The sequence below is a fragment of the Myodes glareolus genome, chromosome 16, assembly GCF_982192425.1.
Source record: "Myodes glareolus chromosome 16, mMyoGla1.1, whole genome shotgun sequence".
NCBI classification, from domain to species: domain Eukaryota; kingdom Metazoa; phylum Chordata; class Mammalia; order Rodentia; family Cricetidae; genus Myodes; species Myodes glareolus.
Window position 1 is genome coordinate 39,165,592 of NC_142041.1, and position 19,618 is coordinate 39,185,209.

General features: G+C 39.7%; 2 protein-coding genes across 3 annotated transcripts in view; one reads left to right on the plus strand and one right to left on the minus strand.

The window, feature by feature from the left end:
- Orc3 (origin recognition complex subunit 3) overlaps window positions 1–10,565 on the plus strand; it is a 70,943-nt gene extending 60,378 nt beyond the window's left edge. The window contains exon 20 of the mRNA XM_085677257.2: window positions 10,118–10,565. Coding sequence (XP_085533383.2) covers window positions 10,118–10,121 — 4 coding nt within the window. The 3' untranslated portion in view covers window positions 10,122–10,565. The remainder of the gene's footprint in view (window positions 1–10,117) is intronic.
- Akirin2 (akirin 2) lies at window positions 1,178–18,145 on the minus strand. 2 transcript variants are annotated; one of them, XM_085677259.2, is made up of 5 exons: window positions 17,476–18,142; window positions 5,121–5,264; window positions 3,391–3,540; window positions 2,117–2,188; window positions 1,178–1,869 (listed from the first exon to the last, which is right to left on the minus strand). In XM_085677259.2, exons 1-5 carry the CDS (start codon window positions 17,702–17,704, stop codon window positions 1,859–1,861), a joined length of 606 nt encoding a protein of 201 aa, XP_085533385.1. In that variant the 5' UTR covers window positions 17,705–18,142; the 3' UTR covers window positions 1,178–1,858. The 2 variants fall into 2 exon arrangements, with proteins under 2 accessions (XP_085533385.1, XP_085533384.1); XM_085677258.2 differs by lacking the exon at window positions 1,178–1,869 and having other exon boundaries at window positions 2,076–2,188; window positions 17,476–18,145.
- Window positions 18,146–19,618: the final 1,473 nt, after the last annotated feature.

Genomic DNA, 19,618 nt, shown 5'->3' on the forward strand with positions numbered 1-19,618 from the left:
AGTCCAATGACTAGAAGTATGCTACTACACTTCAGAAGGGGCCAGAAAGATAGCTCAGCAGTTAGGAATACTTGCTGCTCTTACTGAGGACTACAGGAGTTTGACTCCCAGCCTCCACACAGGGAGTCTTCTGGCCTCAGGTACCTACACACATGCTTATATAAATAAAACTTTTTTTAAAACTCAATAGAATTCACTGAGCAATATCTTTTTTTTGGGGGGGGGGGTTCCCTCTCATACTGACCAGACTAGCCTTGAACTCCTGACCCTCCTTCCTCTGTCCCCTCACTACCACGATTACAAGTGTATGGCTAGCAGTTTCAGCTTGCTCTAAGAAAGGTACTTGAAGAACCATGAATGAATGGAAAGTGTGTTAATTCATTCAAGTGATGTTAGTGTTTTGAAAATACTTAATGTTTTGTGTATGTGTGTGTGCCTGAGAGTGTATGTGTATACTATGTGCACCCTGAGACCTTTGAGCATCTGATGGTGAGCTGCTGTGTGGGTGCTGGGAACTAAACCTGGTTCTTATGTAAAAGCAACAAGTGCTCTTAACTGCTGAGCCTCTTTCCAGCCCCTTTAATGTTAATTTTGTCGTTGCCACCCACCTAGGATTTCCTAAGTCTGGCAAGGTTTGTCTAGATCAGGTTGGCCTATGGGCATGTCTGTGGAGGGCTGAATTGCCTTGACTGATTAGGAAGAACCAACCTGAAAGAGAAGTGGCACCATCCCTTAAACTGTAAGAGAAAGGTACAGTACTGTGCATCCATTGCTCTCTGCTCTGACCTGGATGCATTTCCTATTGTTTTGACTTCCCCAGTGATGGATTATAACTTGGAATTGTGGGCAAAACTACACTCTTTCTGCCCTAAACTGTCTTGCTGGGTATATCAACTAGAGCAGCCATGCTTTCATGTATCACATCATTCAAAAACATTAAAATTGGAATCAAAGGTAAAAAATTCTACAGCTGTTGGAGATTTTGCTATGCAGGCTTGCTGTACGACAGCAAGTTACAGAAGCAATTCTGAATCAGAACTTAATTCTTGGAAACAGCATTTAATAAAAGGTAAACCTTACCAGAAAACTAACTTTATTGAGTTCTAGAAAATATTTATATTTAAAACACTACTTTATTCAAATACTACCCATGTGTACAATTCAAAAACAAGCAGAATAGAAGTAAATGTTTTATTTTTCCAACTAAACTCCAGTGCTACAAGGGCAGTAAAACAATGATACACTGGGGGGGGGGGGGGGTGCAGCAATAAACATTTGTTAAAAAGACTGATAGAATAAATAGAACTACCAAAAAATAATAATAAAGGAAATCATATAAACCCATTCTGAAACCCCAATGAAAGTCCTGAAATACAGAAATGCCCTCCTCCTCCACTATTTCACAGAAGTACTGTAGACTAACTGCTTAATTGTCCTGGGATTACATTCTAAATTATTAATAACTGGTTACAGCTTGGATGTAGTGCACAATTAAAATCACACTAACTTCATCTGACGTGTCATTCTACAGCTTTATTTACATAACCAGTGAAGGGCATGTTCTAGATGCCAACTTTAATCCCTTTCGAACATTAATATAAAGAAGCCAAATTGTAATGATACAGCAAAACGAGGCCACTGGTATTAATACAAGTAGCAAAGGTCCACATCCAGGTGGTAATGACATCACGGAAATTTCCAAAACCAATTGCTGCTGCCTAAGAGTGGTTGCCACTGACGAAAGCTTGAAATAACCTGTATTCACAGATGGGTACTGGCATTGTTGCACGTCATAGTTGGGACCTCCTGCAACAACTCAACAAGGAACAGGGCATCCCACAAATGCAAAAAGCGTGATTCATGAAACATCTGGAGGAGAAAAGGAGTATTAGTGCAAAGAATGAGACAAAATTAAAACATGTAAGATAATCCATTCATAACATCACCCCTAGGTATTTAAGTGACCAAGAGTCGCAATATTTTACTTCTGTTTTAAACCAACCTTATTGCTAGGGTTTTTTTTACCCTAACACTAACATCAATACATTTTTATCAACTCTTTTTAAATATGAAAACATGATCATTTCAGTTTATAGTTCAAAGATCAAATACTTACAACTAGCAGGCTGTTCTCCATATCGCCGCATTATCTGATCATGCGTAAACTTCACAAATGCATCATATTGTTCTACAAATAAAGATGTGTCAATTATATGATTTGCAAATAGCCTATGTATCTGAAAATATAAAGGTACGTAAAGGTACTCTAACACCTTCACCCTTCCCATAACCTCAGTAGTAATTGTAAACAGTTCAAAGGAATGTTTTCCATGGAATACAACATAAAAATTTAAATTCACTAATACTACAGCTGATCAACATGACTAGTTCTTCCCTAGGGCCATGAAAGTGAGGTGTGAGTTTTAAGAATGCTGATTTCCTTTTTTTTTTTTTTTTGTATAATGCTCTGGTGTCATAGACAACACTGTGTCAATGTTTAGAAAGTACATTCACCAGCGTAAAACATGGTGGGAATAATTCAGTTCATACAACAGTTTCTTTGGTTTGGCATTTTGAATAAGAATGGACCCAACAGGTTCATATATTTGAACATTGAGTTTCCAAAGAGTGGAACTCTGAAAAAATTAGAAGGATTAGGAGGTGTAGCCTTGTTGGAGGAAAGTACACCTAGAGCTCCCCATTGGCAACACTCCAATATTTAGTGTTGAACAATTTCCCCATCAAATTTTATTTGATTACCTTACATCGCTGACCGTTGTGGAATATTTGTTTAACTAGGCAAAGATGTGTTACATTTGTTTAAATATGTAATCCGTTTTACCTTGCCTGCCTAAGGCACCTGATTGGTCTGTTTAAAAAGATGAATAGCCAATAGCTATGCAGTAGAGAGATAGGACGGGATGGAGGGTGAGATAATAAGTAGGAGGGTGAATCCTCCTACTTACTGGATCAGGAGAGAGAAGAGCATGAAAGAGAAAGCCTGGGGGGCAGCCAAATAGCCAGAGTAGGAGCCACTTCATACAGAATCAAAGAGGTAAAAAGTCCTGAGGCAAAATGTAGATGGAGAAACAGGTTAAGTTATAAGAGCTAGTGGGACAAGCATTAGATAAAGCCGAGCTTTCATAACTACTAAGTCTCTCATGACTTGGGAGCTGGTTAGTGACCCAAGGTTTCCTAAGCCCACATCTAGGCCTTCTCTCTCACTAGGGGTCAGGATGTTATTGCTTCAACAACTCTCTGCAGGCTGCCATAATCGACTAACCTCTAAAACTGAACAAGCTCTCAGTTAAAAGCTTTCATGATGTCTCTTCCCAGCAATAGAACTGTGACTAAAGCACTGGGATATTCTAAAATAAATTCATTTGTTACCTGCAAGTTTTGTGTTCAGTATTTCTTCATATTCTTCTCGAACTTTCTCTTCCCGTTCTTTCAACAAACGTTCACAGATCATCCCAACCTGCCTTAGAGTAAATAAGGGCTGTTCTTTTTTTAATGGTGAGGATGTTGCAGATGAAGTCCCTATGTATAACATAAATAAAACAGCACCTGATTTAGAACCATAACAGAATACCCTCTGAAGGCAAGTTTCATTAGAACTGTCCCATGTCCTTTAAAATTTATTCTTTATGATAAACAGGTCCGACTAGTAATTCAATCAGCTGTGACTCTGGAAAAACAGATGTTATCCAGAGGAAAAGCCTAAAGATGAATGGAGAAAACCTCAAAACAAAATCATTGTAATGATGGAGCTCATTACAAAACTTTTAATATCCTCCCAGCAAATACCTGCTTAGAACGTTTAGTGGCTCATTTACAAAATTAGCTACAAAAGAAATATAACTCTTATTTAAAGCTTCAGTTTAAAATTAGATTAATACTATAAAAGACATTTGTTTTATTATCAATTGTTTATATTTTAAGGCCATACAGTAAAGCCTCACAACCAGATTATTCCACCACTTCAATATTCCTCATTTTCCAAACGCTTTAGTGTCCTATTAAAGAATCATGTCTAAAAAAGAGAGAATTATTATTGCCCCCCCAAAAGTTGCTGTAGGGAAAATTCTGGAATGTAGATACTTAATTTAAAAACATAACTGATTCTAAGTTTTGAATAGTGATCATAATCTCATTCGTTAACATAACTCACATAAGTTCACTCTTAAAAGTGCAACAGAACCATAAAGTTATCAACTAATGCAGCTATATCCAAAAGCAGTTGCACCACCAGTGTCTGTCAGTTTCAAATTAGGAAGAATATTTCTTCCACGCTTTCGTAACTAAAAAGTTTTAAGAGAAAATGTTAAGACAGCGAGCGAAGATCTGTATTAAAAACTTTGCGAATAGGGTATCAACATATCTCTAACAAATTGACTCGTGACCAAACATTCAGAAAGTCCATTTTTGTGACTTCTTAAAGGAATCCTATCATGATTATTTCTTTGAATTGTGTACTTTTCTGTAACAGTTTTTCATTAATGCCACCAGTTAGGCTAGTCTGGGGGTGGGGGGAGAGCACATCTATATTTTATGGTTCTGAGTTCTGTCTGAAAGATAACAGTCACTAATAGTATCAAATAATGAGATACATCATAGAAAATATTTCCTTAGTCGTCCTCTTTAAGGATCATTTAAACTACTTTGACGTATATACATGCAGACAAAAGCATGAAAATACATAAAATTGGGTGTTTTGAAAGTTTTTAACGGAAGTTACAAGTCATTATACTTACGCTTTAGGGCTGCTAATAAAAGTGGCTGTCTGGTTGCTGGGAATCCAGGTGCTGATTACTTTAATATTATAACTAGCATAATTTTTTAATCTTAGAGAAAAACAAGTTCTTTAAGTCACTATGGGCATTTGCATCCTTTCTTCTCTCATAATTTCTCACACAGCATTTCTTTCACTTACTAAAGTTTCTTATTGGGGCTGGAGAGATGGCTGGGTGGTTTAAGAGCACTGACTGCTCTTCCAGAGGACCAGGGTTCAAGTCCCAGCACCATATGGCAGCTCATAAATGTACTTAAATCCTGGGCGATCTGACACCTTGACAACATTACACATAAAATAAGGCTTAAAAAATATAATTTCTTATTACCTGGTGATGCTGGTCCACTGATGAGAAATGCATGTGGCTGTGAATCAGAACTACAACCCGGGTCTGTCTGCTGAAAACTAGCTTCTAAATGTCTTCTCTTCTGCATACGTTTATACTCCTGTTTTATGTTGTACAGAATTTGTTCTAAAAGGAAAAAGTACAAATTTGGAAAGATCTAAATTTTCATGCTATATATATATATATAATCTGAAATATTTCTTTCAAATAACAAGTGTCCCCCCACCCGCCATGAACAATTTCCTTGAACACAGTTAACAGGGGCACTTTTTTAGAAGTAGTATATCCATCCAACCCTCTTCTGGCCTCTTCAGGCACATACATGCAGCATACACTCCCATACACACATAAAATGAATCCTAAAAAATAAACAGCCCACCTGAAACATAACAATTCAAAGTCAAATCCTGTTGAGCACTAACTAGTAAAAGCTAAACTTAAGCTTTTTACTCAAAACAGTGGTCAGACAGTCTGATTAAAACACATTTACTTAGAGAACTACTTAAATTAACAGGCATATCCAGTCGTTAGAAGGGAAGACTGTGCACATTCCAGCACAGGCCAGTGAAAAGTGACCACAGATCTAAAATAACAACGTACAAGGCAATTAATACTTACTTCACCATGCATAAAACTGTCACTGCCTTAGGTAATATGAAGCACAGTGAAACCTGGAACTATTTCAGCACTAACAGCAAAGCATTCTGAATCTCAAGAATCACTGCACTACAATGCAGTTATCTTTAACACAGCCACAGTTAAAATCATATCCAGCATATTATTTTTGAGCCAATACGATTCACTATATAGAGATTTCTAATTGAAAATAGAAAATAGGAACTTTGGGGGTGGAGAGATGGCTCAGAGGTTAAGAGCACTGGCTGCTCTTCCAGAGGTCCTGAGTTCAATTCCCAGCAACCACATGGTGGCTCACAACCATCTATCTGGTGCCTTTTCTGGCGGGCAGGCATACATGCAGACAGAACATTGTATCCATAATAAAGAAATACATTTTTAAAAAATCTAAAAAAGAAAATAGGAACTTTGATCTAACCAGAAGATGCCTGAGGTTTCCACTCCCCTAGTCACCTACCTCCACACTTCCTCACTAACCCCTTTAGCTGTGTGAAACTAAATCCCAAAAGGTTTATTGAAAGCAGAAGTAAACAAAGTGAAAAGTAGCAACAAACAGGCAATAAAACAATGTACAAATCAAAGCATTAACTTCTATTTTCAAGACTTATACACAGTAACAATCCTATTCAATATTTAATACTGGTGCCTTTCATTTTTAATCTTCAGTAGTCTTTTTTCTTTGTCTAAGAAAATATTCAGAATTTTAAAGGATCATTTTATTTATTTTTTGGTTTTTATTTCTATTTCGTGTATGAATCTTTTGCCTGCATGTGCATAACTATACCATATGCATGTAGTGCCTGTGGAGGCTAGAAGAGGGCATCTGATCTCTTGGAACTGGTGTTAAGGATAGTTCTGCATGCTGGGAATAGAACCTGGATCCCCTGCAAGAGTAGCAGGTACTCTTAACCACTGAGCCATCTCTCCAGCCCTCCCTCCCTCCCCTCTCTGACTTTAAACATTTTAGAAGCTGCCAATTCTATTTTAACCAACAAGAAAAAATAAACTCAAATGAAAAATGAATCTAAATGAATCCAATCAAGGTATCAGTTAATTGTCATTTAAACAAAGGCTCTAATACTGATAGCACATGATCAATGTTATGGAGTCGATGATCTAACTTTATTTAGACAAGATCCAGGCAGCACAAGTTATAAACCACAAGTTTGGTTCCATTTATTTCAAGATAGAAATTGAACAGTTTTGAAGCTGATGATGGCACCCTCCAAAATTTTCCACACATTAGTCTACCATGCACATTACTTCTGTTCAGATACCTCACTGACTTAAGCTCCTACGATACCTGTAGGAGTGTGTAAAGTGTACTAAAGTCCTTCTATATATCAGGAAAATACTTATCCACTGATTCTGGATAGAAAATACTTCTATCCATTCTTCTTTATTTTTTTAGTTTTTCGAGACAGGGTTTCTCCGTAGCTTTGGAGCCTGTCCTGAAACTAGCTCTTGTAGACTAGGCTTGCCTGGAACTCACCGAAATCCGCCTGCCTCTACTTCCCAAGTGCTGGGATTAAAGGCGTGCACCACCACTGCCTGGTTCCAGTCATTTTTTATTAAACAAATTATATGGAGTTAAGTATTTATCTAAGAATATGTAATATCAACATTCTGTTGCCAACACAATTTACAGTATATCACATAAAAACCCAAAGCTTTATTTGCATTATCATTTATGTACTCCAGTTTTAAGGCAGCTTTCATGAAGCTTAAACTGAATTTGCAGGGGCCCCTTAGAGCAAAACACAACTGTATTCTTGACATGTTATATCCCTGTGGGTTATACCCTCTTTATAAACTTTAAAGCCTGTATTACTCTTTTACCAGCACCAGCAAAATCTACGTCTAGGCATTTTCATTCTAATACCTAGTAAATAACAATAAGCAATAATAAAATTTGCTTCCTTATAGCTAAGTTTTTCGGTAAGCCAGCAATATCCTTTTGGAAAGTTTTGTTTGGTTGGTTGGTTTTTGTTTTCTGAGACAGAGTTTCTCTGTGTAGTCTTGGCTGTCCTGAAACTCAGTCTATAGACCAGGCTGGTCAAATCGCCTGCCTCTGCCTCCTGAGTACTGGGATTAAAGGTGTGACACCACTGCCCTGCCCTTTAGGAAAACTAAACAAGCTAAGTAAAGGTGGACAGAAAGCCTTATTTTACTGCTTATTTAAATCCTAGGCACAGCGAACAAGATCACAAATAAGAGAACAAAGCACAGGACTCTTTTTAAAAAAAGAAAAAAAAAGAGCTGAGGGGCTGGAGACATGGAACAGTGCTAAGAGCACCTGCCCTGGAAGTATGATAACCTGATATGATATGATAATTCCTAGCATCCAGGTAGAAAGCATGCACCTGTAAACCCAGCACTGGGAACAGAGGCAGGAGGACCCAGTTTCACTGGCCATCCAGCCTAGCTGGCATGAACTTTCAGTTCAGTTAAGAGATCCTAACTCAAGGCAAACATCTTAGAGGAGAGGAACATGGGGAAAAGCAAGTGAATCTTAGTCCAACTCGCCAGTCATAAAAGCAAAGTAATTTATAGTTACTTAAAGGGTTTACAGTAAGCTGCTGAAGTATCTCAAGTTATCATTGGCTTTATACTACCAGTGAAATAACAGAATCTGACCTTGCAGTGGTTACATTTTTTCTTCCTTATGTAGATGCTAAATGAATGAATGCTTCTTAGACAGAAATGTTACATAATGCAAACTTGGAATCTAACTTAGTTTGCAAAGCAGAGGGGATAAGACTTTTTTTAAGGACAGCATAATTAAAGTTGAAATACGAATCCATTTCCTATTCATGTGCTCAGGCATTCTTCTTCCCAAACAAGCTACATAGAAAAATGGTGCCAATACTTGTTAAGTCATGTTTCACACACTAAATAACATCCTATTTGACTCTAGTACTTTATTATTTTTAAAAAATGTTTATGTGTAGCTGGGCGGTGGTGTCACAAGCCTTTAATCCCAGCACACAAGAGCTAGTTCCAAGACAGGCACCAAAGCTATAGAAAAACTCTGTCTAGGAAAAAGAAAAGAAAACAAAACAAAACAAAAAAACCCCAAACAAACAAAAAGTTTATGTGTCTGTCTTTGCACATGTGTGTGGATGCCCAGAGGCCAGAGATAACCCTGGAGCCGGAATTACAGGTAGTTGTAAACTGAATACCGTGGTTGCTGGGAACAGAACTCAAGTTCTCTACAAGAGCAATAAGCACTCTTAACTGCTGGACAATCTCTCTAGCCCCATATTTTCTTTTTTAAAACAAGTATGAATGTGTGGCCAACATTTGAAAAACCATCTCTGATTTCTCTCCTAAGATGATAATCATGTGATTGATGGCAAACAAATGCATTTTTCTATAGTGACTACTGTAAAAGAAGAATTAAGACCAACTCTCCACAAGAAAATACTGATTGGAATCTACAGATTAATTCAGTATCTAAGGTTAAGAGTGACTGAGGAAGACTCCAAATGTCAATTTTGAACTTAAGCTAAGACATAATGCAAACATGTATACATACATGCACACTTAGCATACACACACTAATGCTCCACTCCCCTGCCACACACACACACACACACAGAGAGAGAGAGAGAGAGAGAGAGAGAGAGAGAGAGAGAGAGAGAGAGAGAGAGAGAAATATTTATAAGGAGATTTTACATAAATGCTGGCTTTTTGTTAGTATGTTAGTAGGGTATCCATGGGGAAGATCAGACAATAAAAGGCCCAAGTCCCCACAGCTGGAATCAAGAGAAATGGTCAGGATTAAAGAAATAAATGAGTGAGTCATCTGTGAGTAAAAACTTAAGTCATGTGACTCCTTTGGGAACTATTAAGTGAGGTGGCCATGGAGCTGAAACTAGAACTAAAGAAATCCTGTATTTGCTGGGTGGTGGTGGCACAGGCCTTTAATCCCAGCACTCAGAGGCAGAGGCAGGTGGATCTCTATGAGTTCAAGGCCAGTCTGGTCTACAGAGTGAGATCCAGGACAGTCAGGGCTGTTTCGCAGAGAAACTGTGTCACAGGAGAAAAAAATCCTAAGATTTAATGTTAGAAGAGCACAGAAAGAACAGCCAAAAAATTTCAAAACATGAAAATTAAGTGGCATTAATTCACATCACTGCTGATTGACTTGGAAGTTGTCTAAGGCACAAATGCAAACAGGCATCTGAAAGCTTTAAGTTTCCTTTAGAGCAGAAGCTAGAAGAAATGTTTCAGCTGAAGACCCGAAAACAGCAAAGTCAAGGAGGTCTGTGGGTGGGGGTAGATAGGAGGACAAGGTTCCTTTGGCAAAGAAAATTCTTCCTTGACTTTTATTAACTCAGTTAATCCACAAGGATATTATAAAAGACGAGACAAGGACAAAGTTGGTAATGCTGGTACTAGTAAACTAAAGAAATTGCCATGTTATGACCTCATTTTTTTTCTGTAGAAAGACAAGATTATTTGTTGAAAGGTATGATTATTAGACAAATTTTAAAAATCCCATTCAACTCTTCCTACCTATTCCCAGCACTAAGGTGGAAATGCTTTTAGTCCACACAACCCCAGAGCAGGTACTACTATCACTTACACATTTACATAATTGTTCTCTGTTTCAATGTCTTTTTTCTGAAATATCATAGTCAACAAAGACCTAAGTCTGGAGCCCACAGGTTAAAATCTACTAATCTACTGTGCTGTACTGCTACACACCAAGCCACTGTTCCATAAGTACCACAACAAGCTACCTAAAGAAATCACAATAAAGAAAGCTAATGTTTAAAATTAGAATGCCAAAACAGCAATACAGATATTTAAAATGAAGTATGACTTCATCTAATTGATAACTCAAATAATGACCACTGACTATATGCAAAACAAATTATAAGAAATCTCATGCTATGATCAGAAATTCACATAAGAGATGTCCCATAAGCCTCTAAACTGCCTCCTCTATGATAGGTATGTTATGATATCTATATTCAGGGAAGTATTTTGTTCATGTTTTAAGTAAGGGATTACCCTGAACCAGAAGATAAGCATTCCTGCACATCACAATGCCAGTCTCCAATAACGCACTATTTCACACTAAGTCACTGAAGGCTGATACAGTCAATATCAGGTTACCCTGTCCTGGCAATAGCAACTATTATCTATAATTCCAATTATATCAGAAAAGTTCTTTCAGGTAATTATATTTCAGCACTGGATAGTCTCTTAGGGATAGGGACAGTAATATTTAAAAAGTCCTACTATATTTTATTCAGTTGCTAAGGCTGTTTAACATAGATCACGGTACTCTTTATTTTTGAAGCAGGGTCTCAATATGCAGCCCAAGTTGGCCTCAAATACTCAGGTGTCCTCCTGCCTCAGCTTCCTAAGTGCCACCACACCCAGTACTATCTCATCTGAAAAATAAAACAAGGTTGGGCAGTGTGACATGTGCCTTCAACAACCCAGCACTCTGGAGAAAGTGGTGGTCGGGTCTACATAATGAGTTCCAGGACAATCAGAGTTATGTAGAGAGACCCTGTCTCAATAAGTAAACAACCAAATAAGTAAATTAATAAGTAAATAAACAAGTCTCAATAAACAAATAGCAAAAAAGAAAACAGCTCTCCTAAGCTCATTCCTAATCTATCCTCATTCTTATTTTCTTGAGGTGTTACAAGTAGTAACAAATATGAATATTAAAAAGTCAGCGAACATATAATTTCAGAAAAGTGAGCAAATCTCCAATAATGGTGCAGTTCCTCCAAATGAGACTTTTAAAATACTGTAATGCTAGCAGTCCATATTTACCAATTACCATTCCAAGAGGAATATGAGGAGATATTAAGAAGCAGTTAGGAGCACTTGTTGCTCTTGCAGAGGACTGAGTTTCCATTCCCACCACCTACATACAAGATAGCTCACAACCATCCCTAACTCCAGTACTAGAGGATGTGACACCCTCTTCTAACTTCCACAGGCACTACACGTGTGGGATTCACATTCATAAACACTCATACACATGCATACATACATACATACATACATACATAAATCTTTTTCTAAAAAATACCCAAAGCATCATTTAAAACTTTCACTGCGGCTGGGCCGTGGTGGCGCACACCTTTAATCCCAGCACTCAAGGCAGAGGCAGGCGAATCTCTTGAGTTTGAGATCAGCCTGTCTACAAGAGCTAGTTCCAGGACAGGCACCAAAGCTACAGAGAAACTGTCTCAAAAAAACAAAAACAAAACCCTTTCACTGCAGTAGTTACTAAAATTACACTTTCTTCATAAAATACTTTAACTACAGGATCACACAACAGTCTAAAAAGAACTTTGTGGTAAGACATTGGCCGAGAGGGTACTAATAATTTTGAAGCTATTTTCAAAGTTGGTATCATTCTCATTTGACCCACAAGAGCCCTAAAACTTCAGAAACCTGTCTGTGGTCATTCTTCCAAGACTATTTATGAATCTCTCAGAGAGTTGAGATATGCTGAGATAAACTGAGTTCTATAATTGCTATACTCAACAAATCAACATACAGAGCAGTATCTGCAGATGCCAGACACGTTCAAATACGTTGGAGTCTTTCCCTTCTCCTTACCTTTTTAAAATTGATAATCTTATCAAAGGCAAGTAATTCATCAAATTTTCACATATGCAGAGAAAATTTTGTGGATTAACAATACTGCACAGTATTAAGGTCAACAGTAAGGGGCACTATTTAAATACTAGGACTACAGAATCATAAAATTCTGATGAACTAATTAATTCAGTTATAGGTAACTGGAGCTACACACTCCTAAATATCAGGTTTACAATATAATCCACAGTACAAAGACCACTACTAAAGCATTTATTTGCCAGTCCCACTGAGAAACTAGGAAGTAATTTAGCAGCTGTCTAAATAACCACAAATATTAAAAGACACTCTGACTCAATAAAATGACATCTGAAGTGAGACACTGCCTTCTCCAACAGGCATCTCATTTGTTTGCCTAGAACCATTTATGTTTTCTTTAAGCCAGCTGGTGTCTCCATTTGGAGGCATGTATCAATGTCTAGTGAACAATCTATTCTCCATTCACAAGCTGTAGTTTCCATTTTTTAATGGAAAGTTTCCAACAAATACAATGAGTTCTTACAATGGAATTTAACTTTTCATCCAACTCAGTTCCTAAAACAAACTACAAACAATGTACACATTAAAGTTAACTAGCCAACTCAGAGTCAACATCCACAGAAGGTCATTCACCAGACCACTGATTCATAGTATAATTACAAAAACAATGTGTTAGATTTGACTGATAGTACTGACTGTCTATGGTTTTATTAAAACAATTCCTTTCATGGGACAGTGGTGGTGGACACCTTTAATCCCAGCAGAGGCAGACAGATTTCTGTGAGTCAAAATCAGCCTGATCTACAAAGCAAGTTCCAGGACAGCCTGGAACTTACACAGAAAAACCCAGTCTCAAAATACAAAATAAATAAAATAAAATAAAAAGTAAAAACAGCTCCTTTCTTAGGAATGCCTTAACAATCTTTTGGTTACACAATAATATAGATATTTAAAAAAAAAAACTTAGATTGCCAAATAAAAGTCCAGTACTGGTATGAAATACAACTCCTTACAGTGTTGGTCAGAGAGGTGTCCTAGAGATCTCTCCAAGAACTTGCCCTCCAGAACTTGATGGTTAAGACTCTTGCTGAGGACACCACATTCCCTGGTCACCGGATATGGAGCAAGCTGGTACTGACCCAGAAGCTCCTCCCTGTTAGCTAGTCTCCACAGTGGCAGGTGTTTTGCAGGCTACTATGAAAGAAAAGTCATCCCAACAGCATCACCCAGCTGTCAACTCTGAGCTACAAAACCGATGTCTGGCATGACAAGTTCATAAGTACAACAGTGGCATGAATGCCACGAGGTAAATGCCCTGCTATCTGACTGCGTTTATGATTTCCACCTGCTCAAAGGCAGAAACACATGTTTTGACACTGTAAACCTGGCCCAAAACCCAAAACTTCTCTAGCAGTGTGCCTAATACTATTATTTTGTTAAATGGCCATGGTAACAAATTGCCCTATAAATTGTATCTCTATACCTATAGATTAATGTAGCTCTCAGACTTCAGAGAATTTTTCTTGTGTACTATACACAATTAACACAGAAACTCACAACTGGTCAAAGTGCAGAGCTCAGCTATAAAGAAAGGATCCATATCATATCTCTTCCCACCAATGCTCAGGAACAATCATGGAACAGACAGCAAATAAAGTAAGGGCCAGATGTCAGGGAAGACCAGAATCAGTGTCTTCTGGACATGACAGGACTGAATACAGCAATCGTCATCACAGGTTCAAGACCTGCATAAAAGATCAAGCCAGTCAACACTTATACACAAGACACCACCCTTAGCTAAGGACCTATTAACAGCTGATGGTATTTGATGTAGAAGCAGTCAATTTTCTTTAAGCTTTTAGATCAATGATGCTCCAATGAATGATTGGGACTTGATAGGCTATTTTTAGGGGTGGGGGAAAGAAAAAGAAATTGGGAAGCAGGGAATGGGGGGGGGATCTGGGGAAGAGTTAGGTGTTTGTTCAAAATACACTTCAAGTACTAGGGAAAAAAATCCTTAAAATCTTATGTAAGGTATGGTAGGGTGCACCCACCCTCTAATCCCAGCACTTGGGAGGCAGAGCACTGAGCTAGGCCTACATGATGAGAACATTTCAATCTCTCTCTCCTTTACCAACTTCCCAGGATAAGTATTCGATACACTCATTGCCCCATTTAAATGCCTTCATTTAAATGTTTCTCTCGGTCTCCCAACCAATCCGCTATCCTTTTCCACACTAAGTATTTTAGACATTGATCACTGAATTATAATCCTAGACCAGAGTGTGTACAAACTTTTTTGGAGGGTGGCGATAGGGAATAAAAGATCAGACAATAAATATGAATTCCGGGACAAAATAATCTCTCCACAACCTTACCAAGATAATCTGTAATGGACTTTCAACTTTTTAAAGGGGGACAGGCACAACTGGATCCCAACTCTTTTTCATAGCACTGACATTTGAATTCTTTTGATTTTTCAATGTCATAAAATAATCATTTTTATTCTTTTTCAGCCATTTTAAAATGTTATTTTAAAAAAGCCTTGCCTCCCAGTCTGTACAAACAGATGGCCATAGTTTGTCAAACCTACCTAAAGCACAGTTCTGAATCAGTAATTCAGACACACCAAAAATCATGTCTGAGATATGATGTGTAAAAGGGGGCAAGAACTGAAGCCACTGTTAATGAACACAGTAACAGTTTCAAGTCTTGAGGGTAAGAAAATAAGCTAGACTCCTTCAACTAGCCCTTTTCTCTAGTATTAAGTTGCAAGTTTGAAAAATATTGACTTAAACAAAAGCAGTCATCAAATCAAAGTTTGGAATCACCTTCTTGGGATGTCTAAAATAACAGTCAGGGTTTAAACCAGTGCCCAAGTTCCTGAAGCTACTAATAAGCCCCATCAAAGCCTCAACATCACCATCAGAAGTGACGGTGAGGTATCTAAAAAAGAGCAACGATAAAGATAAACTGCATGTGATATAAACTTTCAGTTCTTTAGTTGTAACCAAAAAAAGATCAACCATACATTTACAGTATATTAAAAATTACAGTAAATATGTTCATTTTAGCAAATTTAAACTTTCAGCAATCTTCCCTCATTTTTCAGGAAGACAACTTTCTACATCAATATTCAAATTAATTAAAAATACCCACTTATTATTTAGCCAACTATAAACATTAATTAGGATGTGATTTTAAGTTTCAAGATAGAATCAAACTATCAGCTGGCTTAAAGACTAGCAAAAATTCTAATCATTTTACCTAATTGAAATTTGAGATAACACGAAGTATATTAACCTCTTCTCCAAATAGAGCAATGACATGACAAATTTGAAAGATCACTATTATTTCTGTACAAGTTCCTCTAAGTAAAGGAAGGTGTACAGGTCCCTGGTGTTTTATGTATGTGTTCAAGACTATTTTAATTGCACAGGGATATACTGTAACTCACAAACCTAACACTACCTTAATGAAATTTATTGCTGGTTACAGCTACTTTGAAAAGGCCTCAGTAGTTCGGGCACCATTTCAATGCTCAAAGATACCATTTCATTAACAACAACTAAAAATGTCTGCCCCAAAGAATTCATTCTTCACTTTGTTCTCGCTTTTTCTGTAATGTCTAAACCAGTGGTTCTCAATCTTCCTAATGCTGTGACCCTTTAATACAGTTCCTCACGTTGTGATGACCCAACCATAAAATTATTTTGTTGCTATTTCATAACTGTAAGTTTGCTACTGTTGTGAATAGTTATGTAAATATTTGATATGCCACCTGGGGTTGCGACTCACATGTTGAGAACCACTCATTAAAACATATCCGTCATGAATGCCTTTATACATATATAAGGGGGAGGGGACCAGTTTAGGTATGATATTAAATAAAATTCTTGGCATTCCTATAAAAACTCACTGCAACTCTTAAAACAGTATTGCCTTAAGTTAGATCAAATATTTAAGAGCAAGAATAGGTAACTGAGGTCTCACCATAGATTTGGGTATGGCTATTTAAATGCGACATTAAGAAAAAACCCACTTGATACAGTTAATTGTATATGGAAGTTACCAGATACAGAATTATATAATTCCTGTATTTTTTTTAAATGAGGTTCTGGGAAAAAAATCAATTAAGCTAATCAAAGCTTTAAGGATGAGATCACCAAGGGGGGGGGCTCTCTCTCTCTCTGGCACTCACAAACCTTTGCATGCCACACACAAAGGAAATAGATTTAGACTTCAAGTCCACAAAAGTCTGCCCTAAGGCTTGCACGGGGGGGGGGGGGGACCCCTAGGTACACACATCATGTACAACAGCAACCAAAGGTACACCCGGCAGTCACTTTCAGAATGTTTCAAGACTTCAAGTCGGAAGTCCACTGGAATCTTGAGGTATTCGTTACTCTCGAGGCTAGGGTGGTTTTCGTTGGGATAACTAAAGCGTTTACAAATAAACTAAGTCAGTCCCAATTTAAAGGACAAGTTCTTTTCATTAAAAGTTCAGATTTCTTAAGGACTAGACGCATAGCGAGATCACATTACAGTACTCGGGAAGAACATTTGCTTTGTTGTTGACCCTGCTAGGGAAACAGGTCTTGACTCAGCCAAAGTGGCGTTCTTGTGGGTGATTAATGACAGGCCTACAACTCGCCCCAGTGACATCCATCCCCCTCCAAGCCCCACCCCTTCTATACTAAAACCAGCCAAGTCTAAAATGGAGGAGGGGCTGCCTTCTTGCCTCAAACCACTCAGTCACTGAGTTAATAGCTGCAACCAATCGATTCAGCCCAAGAGACCGGGAGATTCGGGTGAAATGTGACCCTTCTCTCGTTGGACTTATAAATAATATCATCCTCTCTGATCATTTCCGCTGGGTCTCTACAGAAGGAAACAATCCCAGTGCCCCTGCCCCCAAATGATCTTCCTCACAATGAGCTACCCCACAATGCCGGCCAGCACGGCCAGTACCCACCCAACCTGCCGACACCGCCCCCACCTAGGTTCAGGCCCTTTTTCTTTGTGTTCGCACCCCAGGCGCCCGGGCGCAGCCCACCCCGGCGGCCCCGGAGCCAAGGCCCACCTGTGGTGAGGCGGGAGGAGACGTCGCCGAACGGGGAAGGCTCCATCCGGAGATACTTCTGCGGCGAGGCGGCGGCGGCCGATGCGGCGGCGGCGGCGGTGGCGGCCGCAGGGGAGGCGGTAGCCGACGCCGGGGCCGACAAAGGCGCGCACCGCCTCCGCTTCGGAGACGCGGGGCTCAGCAGAGGATCGAAATCTAGAGTCCTTTTCAGAGTGGCTCCGCACGCCATGGCGGCGGGCAGCCGAGGCCCGGCTCGGGCGGGGCCGGGAAGGACGGGGGCAGGAGGGCCCTCGGATGCGCCCGGTGGGTGTGGGGCCCGGGACTGCGGGGCCGCGGCAGGGCAGGTGGGCGAGGCGCGAGGGTCGCGCCGCCGGCTCGGGGCCGCTCCCGAAAGGCCGGGCCACCCCCGCTGTGCGCTCGCTCGCTCGGGCTGGTGCGCGCCGAGGCTCCTGCGCGGAGACCGGCTCCCTTCGGAAGTGGACCCGGCCGAGGGCGCGACCGAAACTCGATCTCCCACACGCCGGGGCCGACGGAAGCTGGCGAGCGGCGGCGACGCGAGGCGGCTGGGAGGTGGCTGCGGCCGCACAGCGCTAGGCAATGCACTCGACCCTCTCCTTCTCCACAGACCCAACTCTGCCACCCGCCGCCGGCCCCAATATGGCGTCAATAACAACGCCGCCGATTCAAATCCTGCGGCTCCAGGGCGCCTGCGCACGAGGGGCGGGCCGGGGCGGGCCCACCCGAGTGCATTCTGGGATTTGTGGGGTTTCGCTAAGGGTTGAAATCCGCCTGAAAGGCGGTTACTGAGAAGTCACAGAAACTACGACTCCCGTCATTCAAGGCGCGCGGTCCCGAGTTCCGGGTTGAAATTTAAATACCCCCTCATAAGTAAGAGTAAAACGATGTAAGGAAGAGAAAAAGGAGTCTCTGAGACAGTGGAAAAGAGGAAACGAACCCCCTAGAAAACGCAAGCTAAGCAACTTAGAGATCCCGTTAAGACTCGGCATAGTAACTTAAACGGGAAATAGCAAACAGCTAATTTAATAGCCTGAGAGAGATTAATTTAGCTATCAAAAGCGCCCAAAACCAAATCTGTCACATGGAGAGAATAGGAAATAATGAAATCACCAATTTGGGACCATGAGACAGAACAACAGTAATAAAAGATTACAGGATCTTTGGAATCTATGCTTTGCATTTCCCAGATAGCTACTTTATGCTTATCGAATTCTACAAAGCTGAAAATGAGTAACATTTGAACGAAGCACAAGAGCAAATTATTTTACTCTGAGCAAAAAGCACTTGACACCAGCAATTAGTTGAGTTTGGAAGGTCGGGCGGGGTCTGCGGAAAGGCAAACAAATGCTTAGAGAGAAGGACCCATTTGTAAGCAAAAGGGAAAATGTTTCTAAAATGTATATATTTAATCCAATGTCTAAAATAAGGACCAAATGCGGCATCGATGAAGTTATTTATGTCCATGCTTTCTATCTTCTGCCTGTGGATGCTAGCGTTACAACGTTACTTGACTACCATCAAATGATTATAAATGTTAACTTTGTCTAACGCTCCCTTATTTCTGCCGATTACTCAGAAATCAACATATGTAGCCACTTTATAGTGGTTTCGGACAGTAATTCGCTATCTCCATTTGTTTAGAATTGTTCAGTACCACAAAGATCAGCCCACTTGATCGCACTGTATAAGCAGCTGAGCCGTGCTTATTTTAATTTAGAATGTACTCTTTACAAGGTATCTTTTGGGAAAGACCGGCACCCTGTGAAACAATCGCTTTAACTAAGGCATTTACTGAGGAACTGTTTATTAAGGTCTGAACAATCCACGAAATCTGCTATTATGATGAAACTGAGCACATACGCATATTTTGTGTGAAAAGCAGAAAGAGAGAGGTTCTTGAGGAATATTTCTATTTTAGTTTTTGTGATAAGGTGTGGTGTATCCCACCCAGGCTGGCCTCAAAATCTCACTGCCAAAGATGACCTTGAACTTCTGAACCAACTGCCCCTACCTCCCGAGAACTAGGATTAAGATTCCCAGCATGTGCCATCATACTCAGTGTAGGTACTGCCAAGGGTGAAAGCAAGCACTCTAGCTACTAAGCTATAGCCTCTGTGTGACTGGA

Excerpts from the sequence above, each read along its gene's own strand:
- Akirin2 (XM_085677258.2), bottom strand. The coding sequence starts at position 17,704 with ATGGCGTGCGGAGCCACTCTGAAAAGGACTCTAGATTTCGATCCTCTG. Across the intron at positions 5,265-17,475 it reads CTCCTCCCGCCTCACCACAG|AACAAATTCTGTACAACATA; the intron begins GTGGGCCTTGGC and ends TTTTCCTTTTAG. Across the intron at positions 3,541-5,120 it reads CAGTGGACCAGCATCACCAG|GGACTTCATCTGCAACATCC; the intron begins GTAATAAGAAAT and ends TGTTATACATAG.